This window comes from Dryas octopetala, chromosome 4 (genome assembly GCF_963921425.1).
Source record: "Dryas octopetala chromosome 4, drDryOcto1.1, whole genome shotgun sequence".
Lineage (NCBI taxonomy): Eukaryota > Viridiplantae > Streptophyta > Magnoliopsida > Rosales > Rosaceae > Dryas > Dryas octopetala.
Genome location: NC_141369.1, coordinates 1913630 through 1931855, shown reverse-complemented (window position 1 = coordinate 1931855; position 18226 = coordinate 1913630). Strand labels below are relative to the sequence as shown.

Below are 18226 nucleotides of genomic sequence, written 5' to 3'. Positions count from 1 at the left end.
ATGTTTTTCCTATTTGATATATGTTTCATTTTAATTTGTTTCTTCCTCATCACTCTTTTTATTTTTTTTCATTTTAATTCAATATTTGAGATCATAGACAAGAGTCGCTTGCTAGAGTAGAGTAACATATGCCTCTAAATTGGTAATTTACTATCATTTTTGTCTTTTTCCTTTTAAATTTTACATTATTGTCTTTGAGACTAAAGTTTCAGTTTTGAATTTATTTTACTGATTTTTCATGTGTGTCCTGGGGTTCTAGGCTATGGATCATTTAATTCTGTCTCTTTCTTTTAGTACTTCAATTCTTGGTTGCAGAACTTCCTTGTTTTTTTTTTTTTTTTTTTCAATTTTTACAGGAGTTTTTTATATGGTTGTGATTGGTTGATGAGAAAGTGAGGAAAAGGGAAACAAATCAAAATGAGAATTACCGTTTATAAGAATTTCATTGTATAGGGTGTGTTGAATAGTTCTAATTTTTTGCTTTGCTTTGTTTTCTTTTTGAATTTTCTGGGATCTGTTTTCTTTTTTTCTTTTTTTGGGCGAACCCACTATTCTATTTGGTTGGTGAGGAAAGTGCACGTGAAATCAATTATGACATGTATCACTTTTAAATTTTTAATTACCATTTTAAGTTGTTGTTGTGACATGTATCACTTTTCAATTTTTAATTACCATTTTAAGTTGTTCCTGTTTATGCATATGGGCATATGCACATATGGGTTTATGTTGATCTGGTGTATTTATGTTAACCTTTTGTACACATCTATTATGGTTAAGTTCCATTTGTATATTTGGTGGAACTTTGGAGAAGTGTGGGTTTGAGCAAATTAAGTAAATAGCACCATCTATTTGGTTGATGAAAAAGTATGTGTGGGGCAGAAAAAGTATTGATGGGGTTTCACTTTGATATTATCAAATTTCATTTAATAATCTACTTGCATTGATATTATAAGTACTATCATCATCAATATGTTTTATTTGTATACTTTTAGCTATATATGATCTGTTTTTATTCATGAGAATTATGTGGAAACTACTCACCTCATGAATTCTCTTGAAATCCCCATATATATATATATCTAACTATAGGTTTCTATTTTTTTCTTCTGTCTTACAAGGGCGTCGGGTAAGCTCTGCCTCGATCTCGATTCTGAACCTTACAATCATGCCCCTCCTTTCACTTTAAGGTATGAGAATGACCCCTTTTTAGCATTTTGTTTGTTTCCCTACAAAATGAGAGAAATAGTGGAAGAGAATTGAAAAATTTTGAATTACCAAAAACTTTCTGTTTGTTGGATTTTAGCTTTGGTATGTTTTGGATTTTGTTCATAAAATTTGGAACGCAATTGATGGAAGAAGAGAACAAAATGTAGTTTCTTGAGTAATCTTGGAATTCTCATATTTTGCTTTAACTACAAATTCTGTTTTTGACATGGCAGTCGAGGAGGGCGTCGTGTACCCAAAATCCTACGCAAAGCTCTGCCGCATTTGCGGTTCTAGACCTTACAATCATAGCCCTCCTTTCACTTTCATGCCTTACTGTCTGTAGCAACAGGAGGTATGAGAATTACCCCCTTTTAACTTTCTGTTTGTTTCCCTACAAAATGAGAGAAATAGTGGAAGAGAATTGAAAATTGGGTTTTAGGGTATATGTGGATTTGGGTTATAAAGACTAAAATTTTGGATTTCGTATCTATTACATAATAAATTACTATTCTGCATTTTACTTTTTGTTTATGAAACCATTACTCTGCATTAATACAGTTTATTTTTTATTGCTTTTCAATTCAATATTAGAAAGTTGGCAACCAAAAAAAAAATGAAGTTTGTTTGTACTTTTCTTCTGTTTACTTCATATTAAGTTTACTATTGATCGGTGGAAATTGTAAAGGTTTTTGTTTTAGAAATTGGGTCAAATTTGTTATTGTGCTCTAGGAATCACATAATATATATTGGATTGTTTGTTGGCACAAAGGGCATCCATTTCAGATACATCAGTTCTCATGGCCTACACAATTCTGATGGCCTAATGCTAATATGGTGAATATCTCTTTCTATTTGGTGTATGGATTGACATTGCAGTTCTAGGTTGAGTCCACTAATTGTGTGTGCATGTATTTGTTTGGATTATTAATGCATTCCTCTGAATTTTGTGTACAATTTTCATATGAATTCTGTGAGGAGAACAATAACATTGTTTGCTTTGTTTATTAAACCTTTTTTTTCTTGGTTTATCTATATCTATCTATATCTATCTATATATATAAAGCAAACACCCCCATTAGGTGAAATTTTCAGAATTTCCAAAAAATACCCTTCGTTAATTAAAATGTTAGAAGAATAAAAATTAATCTAAGGAGGATAAAATGGTAAAAGAACAACAAAATTGAAAACCCAGCGTGTGTTTCCTAGGAGCAGTTCAACTCTATCCCACTATCTAGGCCACACTATCCCACTAAACGCAAACGTCTCTAATTGCCAATAACTAATCAGAATTTTTGCATTTTCTTTTTCCTATATTCTGCTGCTCTATCTCCTCCTCAAAAAGCATAAAATAGAAAGATTGAAGATAAATTTTCTTTGGGTGGGAATGATACGAACTAGATTGAGTGCAAGGAGAAGGGCCCAAGGTAATACCTTAAAGCTTTTGTAAGTCTTGATTATTAGAATCTTCAAGGTAATTTATTGTTTTAATTGCAATTTATTTTTTTTCCTTTATCTGCATCTTAACAAAGAAGGATTGGGGTCTAAAAAGGCACCGACGTCAATTTCTATACCAACTTAAATCCCAACATTTTCTATATCATGAACTTTGATTAATACCTTTAATTTTTTCCATGTGAGGGGACTGTCATGCTGAGAGTTTGACGAATTATTTTGTGCTCTGCAGTTCTGCTGCAGGGTTTTCTACAGAATACCTGCAGGGTTTGCCATTTCTAAAATACTAAATTAAATTTTCATTACCTAAAGACTAAATGAAAAGTATTGGTTAGAAATCATGAAAACAATAAAAGAAAACAAAAAGGTGAAGAGAGATTCTTACATATTGCAGCATGATATCTTTATGTAATCCCTAATCCCTATCAAGTTGCTGTCTATGTAATAATGTTATAAAAAGTTTCAACAATGATTAAAATCGATCTCTATATAATGTGGCTCCTTTGATTGTACGGTTCTATTTGTTTACATGTTTTTTCTTTCATTTAATTTTGTCATATAACTGTGTAATCTCTTAGTATACATCTGTGCACTACTATATGATTCTTTAGATTGTGAAATTAGAGTATTTAAATTCCTAGCGTTAATTGAAAAAAAAAAAAAAAAAAAAAAAAAAAAGAGAGGCTGTTTTGGCATTGCTCATCAGGTTGTGCATGATTTTTTTGAACTTAGAATTGGTATGCTTCTTTCTTGGTAATGAGCTTTTTGGTTTGCTAAAAAAAATTGAGAAACTTATTAGAATGAATGCTCTATATCTCTCTCTTAACAATTTCAAATGAGGCAAGTGTTAGTATGTTGTTGTTACATATAATTTGGGGATAAATTTGAGCAAAAATAAGGATGTTCATATATTTATTTAGGGGACTTGTAGTGTTTATACCAAGGGGAGATGGCAACCTGAAAATTGCTAATGTGTTACGTTCCTCTAACTCTGTAAATCACTTTTTCTAAAGTAAAAAAAGAGGTATTGATCGAGTAGAGAATACGTGGCAGTGCTAACTTTGAAGGTGCTACAAGGAAATAAAATTTAAGCTGAATAATGTAATATATTTTATATATCATTTCCTTCTCTGAGTGCAGCCCACCATAAATATTTGGGATTGTAGTCAATCAACATGGTTGTCGTTATGCTAATTTTAAAGTGCACCATGATATAAAAAACTTGACTGATAATTTTCCTCCTAATTTTTCACACGTCTTTATTTTATCCTTATTTTTTTTTTTTATAGGATGAGTTCAACAGAATGGAGACAATCATTGATTTCTTCACAATATCGCAATTATTTGGCTTGACGGCGCCAGGCATCTCGAGGAAAGCGACCAATGGTTGATAATGTTTGTGATGATCGAATTGAGGCGGACACCAGTAATAGAGATCAGTCATCCCCTGGTATTTTTTGTACGCTTAACTAATATTTATACATTTTTAGGGTTCTTATTTAAAATAAGTTCATAATTGTTTACACAATTAAGTAGCATTTTTATTATTATTATTCTTCTTTAATTATAATTTTTTAAGCATGAAAAGTAAAATTAAAATTATATAATACTCAAGTGTAATCATCAATTGGATAGAACGAGTTGGCGATGAAGGCCCAAGTTCAAGAGTTATGTCAAATCATGAGAATGAAGGTCAAGTGTAACCATATAACGCAGATGCCAGGTTCAAATACGGAAACTAATTTATTTGAACAAGTGGAGGATGAAGGCCCAAGCATAAGAGTTTTATCCAATTCTGGCAACAACATTGAGCAACCTCTTAGAAGATGTTTGACTTATATAAGACGAATGGCACGTTCAGGTACGTTGCGAATGGCCGACGAGGATAATCTAAATTCTACTCCTAATGGTGGGTTATTTTTTACATTGTTTTTAGTTTGAATTACAATTGTTTCACTCAAAATTAAAAGTGAATTATTTAAAAGCAGAAGTGCCTAATGAAACAACGAATCGTAATGCGGGGCCAGGCAGCAACAGCGTACCTCGAGTTCAACGTAGGCCAAGAGAAAGGAGAAATCATAATTGTGCTAGAGATTATTGTGAGAGCATGGGAGTCCTAGGATGCCAATTACCTATACCAACCATATGTTCAAAGTGCGCAACGCAATTATTTCATTATGAGACCTCCAATATGTGTTGTTGCAACGGAAAAGTTGCCTTGCCATGGATACCATCTCCGCCAGAAATGGTAACACTTTTCATAGACCAAACATCGGAGGGTAGACACTTTAGGCAAAATATTTGAGCCTACAATCATGTATTTGCCTTCACTTCAATGGGTGTCCATGTTGATGACATAATTAATATTGGAGGACGTGGAATTTATACATTTTGAGCACAAGGATCTATATATCATAAAATTGGGAGTCTTCTACCAAGAGAAGGTAATAGACCGCGATTTCTACAAGCTTATATATATGATACCGAGCATGCAATTGAAAATCGGTTGGCTGAGAGTGATATTCTAGATAGAAGTGTGGTTGAAAGATACAACGGATTCTTAATGAACATAATCCGTTCGCTCAGACATTACAACACTTAGGGCGACACCCACAGTTGCCAAATTGCAAACTCATCTTAAAAGAGCAACCAGCAAACCGGCCTCAATATAGTTTACCATTTGCATCTGAGGTCGCTGCAATTATAATAAGCGAAGATGAAGCCACCAATCAAAATGGAAGAAATTTCATCGTTCAGACAGCTCAAGGACAACTTATAAATGTCCAAGACACGGCTGGATTCTATGATCCTTTACAGTATCCGTTGTTATTGTCGTATGGATCATATGGATGGGATATTAATAGTTGTGACGATCGTGGAAGAGAACTATCGCCTTGCGACTATTATGCGTATATTTTACAAGTGCGTAAATAAATAAAAACCACCTAATTAATTTCAGAGAATTTTGAAATGTAAACCCAAACTTTGATTTTGCAGATACGCGAGGATGATCCATCAGTTCTACTTCGAGGGGGGCGTCTTTTACAACAGTACCTTGTGGATAATTATGTGAAAATTGAATCACACAGATTTAGATGGGTACGTTCCCATCAAACAACACTTCGAGCTGAACTTTACCAAGGCTTTCAGGACTCTCTAAATGCAGGTGAAAATAATGCGGGTATGGATCTCTCTCCATAATCATAACTAAATATTATCTACATGTAAGGAGTGTGCAAAGTAATTACCAAACAAAAATTTTAATGTCTTAGGTAACATCGGTTGCAGAACTATTTTGCCATCATCATTTGTTGGAAGCCCACGTGACATGTATCAGCGGTACCAAGATGCAATGACTTTGGTTCAAAAATATGGGAAGCCTGATCTTTTCATCACAATGACATGTAACCCAAGTTGGGAAGAAATTAAAAGTGAATTACACCCTGGCCAAACACCTCAAGATCGTCCTGACTTACTCACCAGAATTTTTCGAGCAAAATTTACAGACTTAAAGCAAGACATTGTGGATAAAGGGGTATTGGGCAAAGTTGTTGCACATGCTTATGTCATTCAATTTCAAAAGCGGGGCCTTCCTCATGTGCACATGCTTATTGTGTTAGATGAAAATGATAAGGTTCACAACCCAGATGATTATGACCGCATTGTTAGAGCTGAAATACCGGACGAAGATGGAGAGCCGCAACTTTACAATGCAGTGTTAAAACATATGATACATGGTCCATGTGGAGTACAAAACCAACATTCTCCATGCATGAAAAATGGCAGATGTAAAAGAAGTTATCCTAAATCCTTTGCACCCGTCACTATTCTAGGGAGTGATTCTTATCCAATTTATCGAAGACGAGGAGATCGCATGTCCGTCCCTCTAGATCGACGTGGAACTCTAATGGTTGATAACAGTTGGGTTATTCCATACAATCTGTGGTTGCTTTTAAAGTATGATTGTCACATCAATGTAGAAATATGTTGCAGTATAAAAAGTGTCAACTACTTATATAAGTATGTTTACAAAGGACCAGACAGAGTCGCCCTTGAAGTATAGCCAGATCCTATTAGAGACGAAATAAGGCAATTTGTCGATGCAAGATGGGTTTGTGCACCGGAAGCACTATGGCATATTTTCAAATTTACCATGAATAAGATATGCCCATTGGTGTGGCGATTACAAATATATCTTCTGAACGTGCAACAAGTCCAATATCAGGCTAATGACACTATAACAAATATTTTGTCAAATGATGGATTATCAATGACAATGCTTACTGAATATTTCACTCTGATTCGTATGGATGTGGAAGCGAGAAGATATTTGTATCGAGAGATGCCCGAACACTATAGATGGATCAGTAAGGAGAAAATATGGACTAAACGAGTAGGCCTTCAAAGGGTTATTGGGAGGATATACACAGTCTCACCTTCTGAAGGTGAAAAGTTTTATCTTCGCATCCTTCTTAATCATGTGAAAGGACCAAGATCATTCGAGGATTTACGAACTGTTGATGATGTAATGTTTCCCACATTTAAGCAAGCAGCCGAAAGACAGGGTTAGCCAATAAAATTTTATTTCTAGATTTTCAAATGATTTGAATCAGAATTTTTTTTTTTTTAACTTTCTTAATGTTGTTGTGGTTTTTGTGTGTAGGTTTATTAGAAGAAGATGGCAGTATTCAACAATGTTTGCATGAGGCCTCTACTATGAGGATGCCATCAGCTTTACGAAGATTATTCGTCACAATTTTGGTGTATTGTGAACCAACTGGCGTACGGAGATTATGGGACGAATTTTATCCATTCTTGATTGAAGATTATCCTTCTTCAAGAAGATTATCCTTCTTCAAGAGACGCAAATGATGTGTTCGTTGTCAACAGACTCTTGCATGATTTAAACGGACTACTGGAGCAGTTTAACAAAAACATTTCACAATACGATCTTCCCCAAATGACAAGTGATGTCGAAACAAGCTCAATAGAGCCGAGATGTATTCAAGATGAAATGTTGATAAGCATTCCACAAGGGGACCTCGATGCAATTGAGCGTCTAAATGACGACCAAAAGTTTGCATTCAACACAATAATGGGCGTAGTTGACCGTCATGAAAATTCAATATTCTTGTGGATGGTCCAGGTGGAACTGGAAAAACTTACTTATATCGTGCATTGTTGGCAAACTTAAGGAGATTAGGTCTTATAGCATTGCCAACAGCAACATCTGGAATAGCGGCTACGATATTGCCGGGTAGGAGGGCAGCCCATTCTAGATTCAAGATTCCACTAAACCCTAATGCATCATCAACGTGCTCTATTAGTAAACAATCTGATCTTGCAAAATTGATACAAAGGACAACATCAATCATTTGGGATGAAGCCACAATGGCGCATCGTCATGCCTTTGAAGCATTGGATCGAACTTTCAAAGATATATTAGATGTCGATTTACCGTTTGGGGGGAAGATAATGATCTTTGGTGGAGATTTTCGACAAGTTCTTCCCGTAGTTCCGAAAGGGACCAAAGCTGAACTAATTCAAGCCAGTGTGGTGAAAGCATCATTTTGATCGCAAATAAAGATTCTGAAAGTCAAAGAAAATATGAGATCTAGAAATGATGAACACTTTTCTGAATTTTTACTTCGTGTTGGCAATAGGGAAGAACATGTGGTCAAGGATGACATGATTAAATACTAGAAAATATGGTTGTATCGTGGGAAAGCGAGCAATATATCCATTAATCAACTGATTGCTGAGGTTTTCCCTAATTTGGAAGATCATGTATATGATGCAAGGTACATGGTGGAAAGAGCCTTAATAACCCCTACAAACGAAGTTGTTGACATGTTGAATGAAAAGATAATTGGTATCTTTTCAGGTATAGAAGAGACTTTGTATTCATTTGACAAGGTCGAGGACGACACAAGGAAATTGTATCAACCAGAATTTTTAAATGCAATAACGGTTGGTGGTTTGCCGCCACACAAATTGACGTTAAAGAGAGGTGCTCCAATCATGTTGCTAAGGAATATTGATCCGAAATTGGGATTGTGTAATGGTACCAGATTATTGTGCCGTGGTTCTTACCAAAACCTCATTGACGCTGAAATTCTAACTGGGCAATTTGCGGGAACTAGAGTTTTTCTACTAAGAATTTCTCTAAAGAATGCAGAGACTGCTGGACTCCCATTCGAATTGACAAGGAAGCAGTTTCCAGTTAAATTGAGTTTCTCCTTGACTATAAACAAATCTCAAGGTCAAACAATACCACACGTAGGTATTTATCTTCCAGATCATGTTTTCAGTCATGGGCAATTATATGTGGCTTTATCGAGAGAGGTTTCAAGGTCAACAACTAAGGTTCAAGTGGCATTTTTACCAGAAATGTGGTGTACAAAGAAGTTTTGCTCCAACCCGATAACGTATGACTTGTCACTTATAAGCAACCTAATCATATGGATTAGGGTGGTTTTCCCTACAACTTTATTGCTCATTTGCACATATATTTTGAGAACTATTTCAATAAATTTAGTAATTGCATTCTCAGTTAATCCATGACTCAAAAAGTGATAACATTTACTACAAAATACGACGACAATTTGGTCAGAAGGGAAAATTCGGCCTCTCGCATGTATTACTTGGGATGAACCCGATACTTAGACTCATAACAACAACTACTGTAACAAATCAACGGTGTATGCGTAAAAAATTTGATGCCAATCTAAAAAAAAATGAAACACTCTCACACTAAAAACAAAAAATCTTCAAAGGTGCACATTAATAAATAGAATATATGTCCAAAAATTAACGTATGCGCAATAGAAAAATCCGCTTCGCACTCGGAGAGGCTAGTAGAAATAATGGGAGGTAAGAAAAGTGTTTTTATATTTATTTATTTTTTCAAATTAAATGGTGGCCACCATATTATATTATTATTATTATTATTATTGTTGATTAATATGGCAAAGGGCGAGAAGATAAGCACGCTTCTTCAAATGATTTAAAACCATAAAGTCTACATCAGATTCTTCATAAAATTGGTGGCCATCTGATCTGCATCAAGTACTAAGGACAAATTTTATCATGTTACAGCATATACTTGGGCTAAACAAATATGTATGCTAAACACATTACTTTCTTGTTTCCATGTCTAAATTACTTAAAACTCCCTATGAGCCGGCTGGTAGATACTCTGTACTCTAAGACTAAGGCTTTGTGGAAGCATAGTTGTATCCAAAGTTCCAACCAGTCTTGGAAGGGCAAAACAAGAAGACCCCATAGGCATTACAAACATCGAAAATTACATCTCCTATGAACCACTTGTTCTATAAATTTCCACGTCCATAACTCATTTTGATACCACAAGTTATAGAAGAGATCACAAAGAGAGAAGTCATAAATATTCATATAGCGAAAAGATGTCAAAGGGAGAGGTTGTCATTTTGGACTGCTGGGTCAGCCCATTCTGCATGAGGGTCAAAATTGCATTGGAGGAGAAGGGCATTGAACATGAAAACAGAGCAGAGGACTTGTTTGGGGGTAAGAGTGAATTACTGCTGACATCAAACCCAATTTATAAAAAGGTGCCAGTGCTGCTGCACAATGGAAAACCACTCTGTGAGTCCACAATCATAGTTGGGTATATTGATGAAACCTGGTCTTCCCCCCCACTCCTCCCACCTTCTCCATATGATCGAGCTCAAGCCAGGTTCTGGGTCGACTTCATTGACAAAAAGGTTTGTTATTAATTTTTTTTTTATAATTAATAATATAAATATAAATATAAACGTTTGTTCCGGATATAAATATAAACGTTTGACCAACCCAACTTCAATCTCGACATTTTCAACTCTAAATTGTTATATACATTCAACCATTCCGACCATCTCCTTGGCGAACTCAACTCCTTGAGTAATTCTATTATTTTGCTGTCTAAAACAGTTAAAAATTTTTACTTCTTAAAATTTGATTCAAAAATGGGTAGAACCTCATTAAAATGTGCCATTTTATGAAGTTTTATTATTTTCAGTTTCACAATATATCATGTAAGATATATGGTAATAAATGATTACCCTCATAACATTGTGCCTATGCATGCATGTCTGACTTTCATGGTGCGCATGAAGGTGTTCGATGCCGGAAGCAATATATGGAAGAGCAAAGGAGAAGCGATAGAGGTGGCCAAGAAGGACTTCATAGAGATTATAAAGCAGCTAGAGGGTGCTCTGGGAGACAAGGATTTCTTTGGGGGAGATGCCTTTGGTTTCGTTGACATCATAGCCATCCCTCTAACCAGTTGGTTTCTTGCCTATGAGAAATTTGGGAACTTTAAGGTTGAAGATCACTGCCCAAAATTCTCAGCTTGGATTAAGAGGTGCGTGGGGAGAGAGACAGTAGCCAAAATCATTCCAGACTCAGAAAAGGTCTATGAATTTGTTATCAGTTTGAGAAAAATGCTAGGCATTGAATAGTGATCGAAGAGTTAATTTATGGTACGAATTAATATGACTTACAAACAATCTAATTAACAGCTCTCAAATCAATACTCTAGTATGGAAAAAAGAACTCGTTAAAAGATAAAAGTTAAAATGTATTTGTATGTCATATAAGTTCGTACCATAAAATTTTCGATGATGAAAATGCTTATAATATTAGCTAGTACATTGTGTACTTAGTCTCTCACTCTTCCAGTACATTTTGGTCGTTATGAAGGTCCTTAGGCCCTTCTTAATTCGTCACTTCCTGCATGTAGGAAAATGAATAAGGAACAATAATGATTTTTCCTTGATCTTCGATCATGTGCTCTCTTTTAATGTAGTCTTTTGTTTTTAGGTCTGAGCTCTTCTAATGTACTTGATAAAATAGAAATAAGATCGAAAATATGAGTCTTCTTAGGGGTACGTCCTTTTCATGACTTTGCCTTCTACCTCATTAATAAATGTTTTTTTTGTGACAAATGATACTGTAATTTTTAGTGACTCTGTATTAATGTTCAATACTAAGCAATCACAATCTTGGGCCTCAGCAAGGGCAGGAAGAATGCAGTCAGGAGGCCTAACAATTAAACTCATGATGGCTCACGCCCAAAAACTGCCCAAAATGAATAATACCATATGCAGATCAGTACAATTTAAAATAAGCATCACAAATTTAACTTGGAGGTAACATTCAAACCCACAACAATTAACTTCCGAGTAATATTCTAGATGGCCTAACATTCAGGTGCCAGATAAAGACAAAACACCTGCCAAATTTAAAATATTTCAAGCGACAAACAACATTAAAATTTAACCACAAGTCCACAACCACCCTTATCTTCATTTATTTGCAGACTACATTTCAGAAAATTATTAGATATGCACATCAACAAAATGAAAAAAAAAAAACACAGAGAATAAGAAAGTCTTTTTAAAACTATTACAGTAATGGAGAATTTAAGAAGAGACTCCAAATTCAAACTGGTACATGAAATTTGAGAATTTTTGCAAATAAAATTACAATTGAAATTGAAACTGCAATTGAGATTGTAACTAAAACTGAAATTGCAAACTGAAACTGAAAAAATCGATTTCAATGCAATCAACTACATATATGAGCTCAAAATAGAGGTAATTATGGATCTGCAAAATTGGAACCCAAAAATCAAAAATCAAAATAGAAAACGAAAGTTGCTTTGAAACCGAAAGGACGACTCGGTCATAGTCTCTAACACATTTGTAACTAGAGCATTCTTTCACACATAGAGAGAGAGAGAGAGATTAGGACTTGGTTGCTGGTTCGGTGGTCGGAATCTGTCATTCCAATGAGAATGTGGATGAAGATTAGGCCAGAGAAAATATCGGTGTCTGATGTGATGGGTTTTGCAAATAGACATTAACCTGACTCATTAAAGATCTTACAAATACGATAAAGGCCGATTCATATATATATATATATGTTGTTGAGGAAAAATTATTGAATATAACTAATATACCACCACATATATGGTATAATTAATCAAACGTGTAAAGGTATATATTATTGGATGATATGTTTATATTTATAGGGTATAGTATCAATAACATCCATTAATATTATAATACATATGATGATTATATCACGTGTCAATATATCGATTATACAGAATAACTTTTCATTGGGGAGCTAGCGAGAGAGAGAGAGAGAGAGAGAGAGAGAGAGAGAGAGAGATTAGGACTTGGTTGCTGGTTCGGTGGTCGGAATCTGTCATTCCAATGAGAATGTGGATGAAGATTCGGCCAGAGAAAATATCGGTGTCTGATGTGATGGGTTTTGCAAATAGACATTAACCTGACTCATTAAAGATCTTACAAATACGATAAAGGCCGATTCATATATATATGTTGTTGAGGAAAAATTATTGAATATAACTAATATACCACCACATATATGGTATAATTAATCAAACGTGTAAATGTATATATTATTGGATGATATGTTTATATTTATAGGGTATAGTATCAATAACATCCATTAATATTATAATACATATGATGATTATATCACGTGTCAATATATCGATTATACAGAATAACTTTTCATTGGGGAGCCAGCTTGGGGGTGTGGGAACTGTGCACCGCCCACCATCTTATAGAACCTCCAAAAAATTATTTAAGCTTAATAATGAAAGCAATGAATAGGCTCATCTTTTATTGTGCGTTGGGCTTTCATTGCACAAGCCTAGCTAATGGGCCTCCATTATCTTTTTTATGTGTATAAGCTCAGCCTAGCATACTAAAATGATAAAATGGTAAAATATTAAAGATAGGTCTCTTTTGAAATTAAAGTACTTTATATTATTGTATGGCAAAAAAAAAAGTACTTTATATTATTAGGTGCTTCACAGGCCTGTCCAATTTTCTACTCTTGCTAGCTTTATTCTAACTCTCAACCTGTTACTCTCTTTCTTAATTGATATATAGTTTAATTGTTTAGAAATGATGACTTCATATTTCAGATTATTTTTTAGATTTTTGTTGCGAGATGTTGAATTCTTGTATTTTCTTCTAGATTTCAATTTGGTTGAGATTTGATATAATAATATATATATATATCTTGTTCTAGTTCAATTAATTATTTTAAATGTTGATATACATAGGATCTCATTGTATATATTATGGTGTCGTATTATCATATTGTATATGATTTATGCCAAATATGCTTTTGGGCCCAAAAGTTGATTGCATGCAGATATAGATAGTGGATATATATTAACTATGCCTTGGACACTTGTGCATATTAACCAATATAAAATTATAAATCATGCATTTGAAGAAGTATATATGCACTAACTAAGTTTTACCAACATCCTGGCAAAAAAAAAAAAAAGGTTTTATCAACACAACAGCCAGCATGCACGTCTACACATGCAAATCAAAAATAAGGTAAAGTTTTATTTTTGTATTTTAGGTACGCATCCAAATAAACGAATTTGTAATATTTGTCGCCATATATGGCTTAGGATGTGCATATATACGTGGACATCATACAAGTCGAAGGAGTGGGGGGTCTCTTAATCTCTATGGAATTACATGACCGAGCCTCTTTTATTGTTTCCTTATTGTTGTAATGGCATTTTGACAGAAATTTGGTATGTGATGTTGCCATGCATTATATATGCCCTGTCAGTTCAGCCATTTGGAATTTACATGAAAGCTTGGTTAGTAATAGTCATGGTTGATGCACACTTAACAACTAGTCATATCAATTCAGTTATTCAGATTCTTCAGCCCTTGAAAGGGTCTATAGGTAGAGGACAATGGATGAAATAATGATCACACTCAAATTATTGGGTACACTAATACTGATTGGGTAAGCTGTCCAATTGATATTGACAAAAAAAAAGGCAGTCCAATTTGGGATCACCAATCTACAACTGGGTATTGAACTTTTGTTAGTTGTAATCTAGCTACGTGAAAAGTAAAAAAAAAAATGTAGTAGCACATTCATTTGCAGAAGCAGGGTATAGCTCAATAGCGTATACAATTCTAGCTAGTGAGCTTATTTGGTTCATTCCTTAGTAAGTGATTTAGGATATTGGTTTCTTGTCAACCTATGATTTTTTTTTTTTTTAATTCTTAATATTCACATTTAGCATTTCGTAAAAAAACTAAACATATTGGAGTAGACTGTTATTTTATGCGAGATTACGTGCAAGCAAAGAACATTCGTACTCCATATGTTTTCAGTGATCAACAAAGGATTGATCAGGAGAAGAAAAGAACAATTGGTTGATATTTGTACTAAAAGATCGACTACTAGCTTGTTGCTCAGTTTCAAATAATTTTATCTAAGATGAGCTTCACTAAAAGTTATATATATATATATATAGAAATTTTTAAGGATGTCCTTACTTTAAGAAAAATAAGAATATTTTCTCTGGACCTACAATTCGATGATTGGAACCGTCTATATTTTAGAACATCATTCAAAGATTACCTTTGCAAAAAAAATCAGCCAGATTGGAATTTATATCAGTAAGGCTTGTTAGTGATCTATTTAAGAATTTATATACACGAGCATCAGGATCACAGAATACATAATCAGAAGACTCAGGGACATTGTGATGAACAAGACGAGTGATAAGGCAAGGAAATGTGAGACTCGTGTTGAGTTTATGAGTGGCTAAACCAGTGTTCATGACCGAATGAAAAATAATCTCAGGTAATTGGACATGAATATTAGGATTAGTTATATAGCACAAAGCAACCGTTCGGCTTCATCTGAAATGGAGGATTTCTGGGATGTTGGAAAAACATTGGCATGAACAAACATATAGAGTCACCGATAGATCTTCTTACACTCTCCCTGGGCTAAACGCTCACTAGGAACATGAATGTAGTTAGGATACTCTGTAAGACCCCGTATTTTTCAAGGAGTTATTGTAAATATTTTGCGAATTTATTTTAAGGATTTTGGAAATTTATTTGGAAATTTAAAAGGTTTTGGTTTCATTTTTAATTTTTGTTTTAAATTGGGCTTGACCCAAAAGTTGACTTTTAAAACTAATGGACTTTCGTGTTTGACTTTGGGCACGTTGGAAAGGTCTCGAGTCCACGAGTTCGTAGACATGCGGCACGCGTCAATCAGAGTTACGGTTTTAAAGATACGGACATGTGAAGTGAGTGGCACACTTGTAATTTTTACGAAAGTGGTTTTTAAAACCCAAAAAGTCAGACTCATTTCTCTCTCTCTCTCTCTCTCTCTCTCTCTCTCTCTCTCTCTCTCTCTCTCTCTCTCTCTCTCTCTCTCTCTCTCTCCCGCGTCTCTCTCGCCCCTCACCCTCGCCACCCCTGTCACCGGCGCCTGGCGGCGCGTCCGGCGGCGGCTGGGCTGGGTTGGGTTTTCGGCCCACTAGCCTCGCCGTCCCTCCCTCTTCCTCCCCCTGGCCACCGATCACCCACCTGAGCCACCATCGCGACGGATCGACGCGAAGACCGAGAGAGGCTCTCGCCGACGATCTCCTTTTTCCGGAGACGACGGAACACCGGACCACTTGGGTTTTCTTCCTCAGGCCCCGGCAAGTTCAGCACCATCCTTCCCTGGCTCCGACGACCCCCCATGGCGGCGGATCGAAGAATTTTGGCCGGCGACTTCTCCGGCCAGTTTGGAGTGATTCCGGCGACTTTTGGTCGTCGACCCAGGTATAAAAGTTGATCCTCACGAAGTCCCCTCCGTGCAGGTGTAATTTGTTTACGTTAATTTTCAGTTTTGAAATTTGTCCAGGTTGACCACCACGGACCACCGCGGGTTCCGCCGAGTTTGGCCGTGCCAATGGTTGGAATTGTTAGTTTTTGGCTTCTGGCCAGTCAACCGAAGCCCGTGGGTGAGTTATGTGAATTTTGGTGTGTTTTTGGGACTGGGCAGCCACCGTGCGGGGTGGTTACCGCCCATTTCGGCTGTTGAACGGCCAACTTGTGATATCTGGTTATTAAATTGTTGATTGTCTAGTCTTAATAGGTACACGGGCTCAGGAAATCTTATCCCTAATGCCGTTATGCTGCCGGATTTGACATCCGAGTAATGGCGCCGTGAAGGGTACTTCAGTCTTTTCACGCGGTCAAACTGTGAGTGATATTTATCGGACTTTAATGTACTGTTAATGAATTGTCTGTTTTGTGTGTTTGCTGACTTGTGTTAGAGAAGGCTAGGTGTAGGATTTGAATCATGAGAATGAATTGACGAGGATTGAAGGCTAAGAAATTAATTGGGAATTATAGAGTTGATTGAAGATAATCGCTGAATTAGAGAAGGAATGTTTATTGTCGAGGTTAGTGAATGATGATTAGGCAGTTATTATACAAAACGATCAAATTAATTATTGAGGAATTGTTAGTATGATTTGAGTGACAGACAAGTGATGGGACATGAGTAGGAATCAATTTCGGAGAAGGTTTCGGTGTAGCTCGGGGTAGACTATGAGTAGATCTTTGGTTTTCGAAATGTTTTGTACGCTTTATAATTCAACTCTTTTCTTGATTTAATTGAGTATGGACAGTTTCTGGAAATGGTTTTTGGTATTATTTTGGAGAAGTTTTATTAATGAATTTATGTCATTTAGAAAATGATTTTGATCAAGCAACTTTCACAATTTGAGAATGATTTTATTTAAGCGGATTTATGGGAAAGATTAAATTTCAGTTTTTATCTGGAAGAATATTCTTGAGATGTGGTTGATTGAGATATACAGAGGCGGTTTCAAACTGCCATACTAGTACCCCCTTCAGCAGGTATATATTGCTCTGCACTCGCCTAGAGATGACTCGGCGGTGTACGACCAGCATGACATTTGCTCTGCACTTACCTAGTTGGCGGTGTATGACCAGCATGACATTTGCTCTGGACTTGCCTAGTAGGCGGTGTACGACCAGCATTTGCTCTGCACTTGCCTAGTCGGCAATGTATGACCAGCTTCACAGCAGGTATAGATTTGCTCTGCACTTGCCTAGAGATGACTCGGCAGTGTATGACCAGCAGTTCCCCGGGTACTAGTGTGGCGTGAGATTTCAGTTGTGGAGTATTTTGAGAAATGATATTACATCAGTAAATGTTTTAAATGACAGTTTCAGAAAGGCATTGCGTACTGTTTAAGATATTTTAATAGTTTTACAGCTTCAGAGTATTATTTGCTTTTCAGAGTTTGATTTACAGTTTTGAGATGATTTAAAAATGGATTTGTGAAAAGATTTAAAGTTGGAGGATTTCAAAGAGCGACGTGAGTGAAATTAGATAGTCTATTTCGTTGCTTTGTGTGCTTGTGTGCATTTGTTTGCTATGATTTGGTTTGGTTAGGACTTGGTAAAGTGTAGGCTTGAATCTTGGGATGGACATTGATGAATGAATTATACATTGAGGTTATGAGTTAGGATGTGAGTGATTCGAGATTGAGGTTAATAGTTGACGTTTAGGCAATTGATTTGTCAGAATGATGATTATTATTTAATGATGAGATTTGATTTGAATACGAGGATTTATGATTTATTTTGATGCTTGGATGATTGGTGATGAAATTATTGTGTGATTTTATGGATATTATTATGAATTA

At 35.5% G+C, this 18226-nt stretch overlaps 2 protein-coding genes and 1 pseudogene across 2 annotated transcripts; all 3 read left to right on the top strand.

The window, feature by feature from the left end:
• Window positions 1-4374: 4374 nt before the first annotated feature.
• LOC147286056 (uncharacterized) lies at window positions 4375-6721 on the top strand (annotated as a pseudogene).
• Window positions 6722-6928: 207 nt separating this feature from the next.
• Window positions 6929-8232, top strand: LOC147286055 (uncharacterized). The gene is made up of 4 exons (XM_086239398.1): window positions 6929-7223; window positions 7322-7440; window positions 7484-7715; window positions 7805-8232. The coding sequence occupies exons 1-4, from the start codon at window positions 6929-6931 to the stop codon at window positions 8230-8232; spliced, it is 1074 nt and encodes a 357-aa protein (XP_086095524.1).
• A 1850-nt stretch (window positions 8233-10082) lies between these two features.
• LOC147286054 (putative glutathione S-transferase parC) lies at window positions 10083-11135 on the top strand. Its single transcript, XM_086240079.1, has 2 exons — window positions 10083-10400; window positions 10791-11135. Exons 1-2 carry the CDS (start codon window positions 10083-10085, stop codon window positions 11133-11135), a joined length of 663 nt encoding a protein of 220 aa, XP_086096205.1.
• Window positions 11136-18226: the final 7091 nt, after the last annotated feature.

Coding starts and splice junctions, on each gene's coding strand:
- LOC147286054 (XM_086240079.1), top strand. CDS start 10,083: ATGTCAAAGGGAGAGGTTGTCATTTTGGACTGCTGGGTCAGCCCATTC. Junction 10,401..10,790: donor TCGACTTCATTGACAAAAAG/GTTTGTTATTAA, acceptor GTGCGCATGAAG/GTGTTCGATGCCGGAAGCAA.
- LOC147286055 (XM_086239398.1), top strand. CDS start 6,929: ATGACAATGCTTACTGAATATTTCACTCTGATTCGTATGGATGTGGAA. Junction 7,441..7,483: donor TGTATTGTGAACCAACTGGC/GTACGGAGATTA, acceptor TCTTGATTGAAG/ATTATCCTTCTTCAAGAAGA. Junction 7,716..7,804: donor GGACCTCGATGCAATTGAGC/GTCTAAATGACG, acceptor TGGATGGTCCAG/GTGGAACTGGAAAAACTTAC.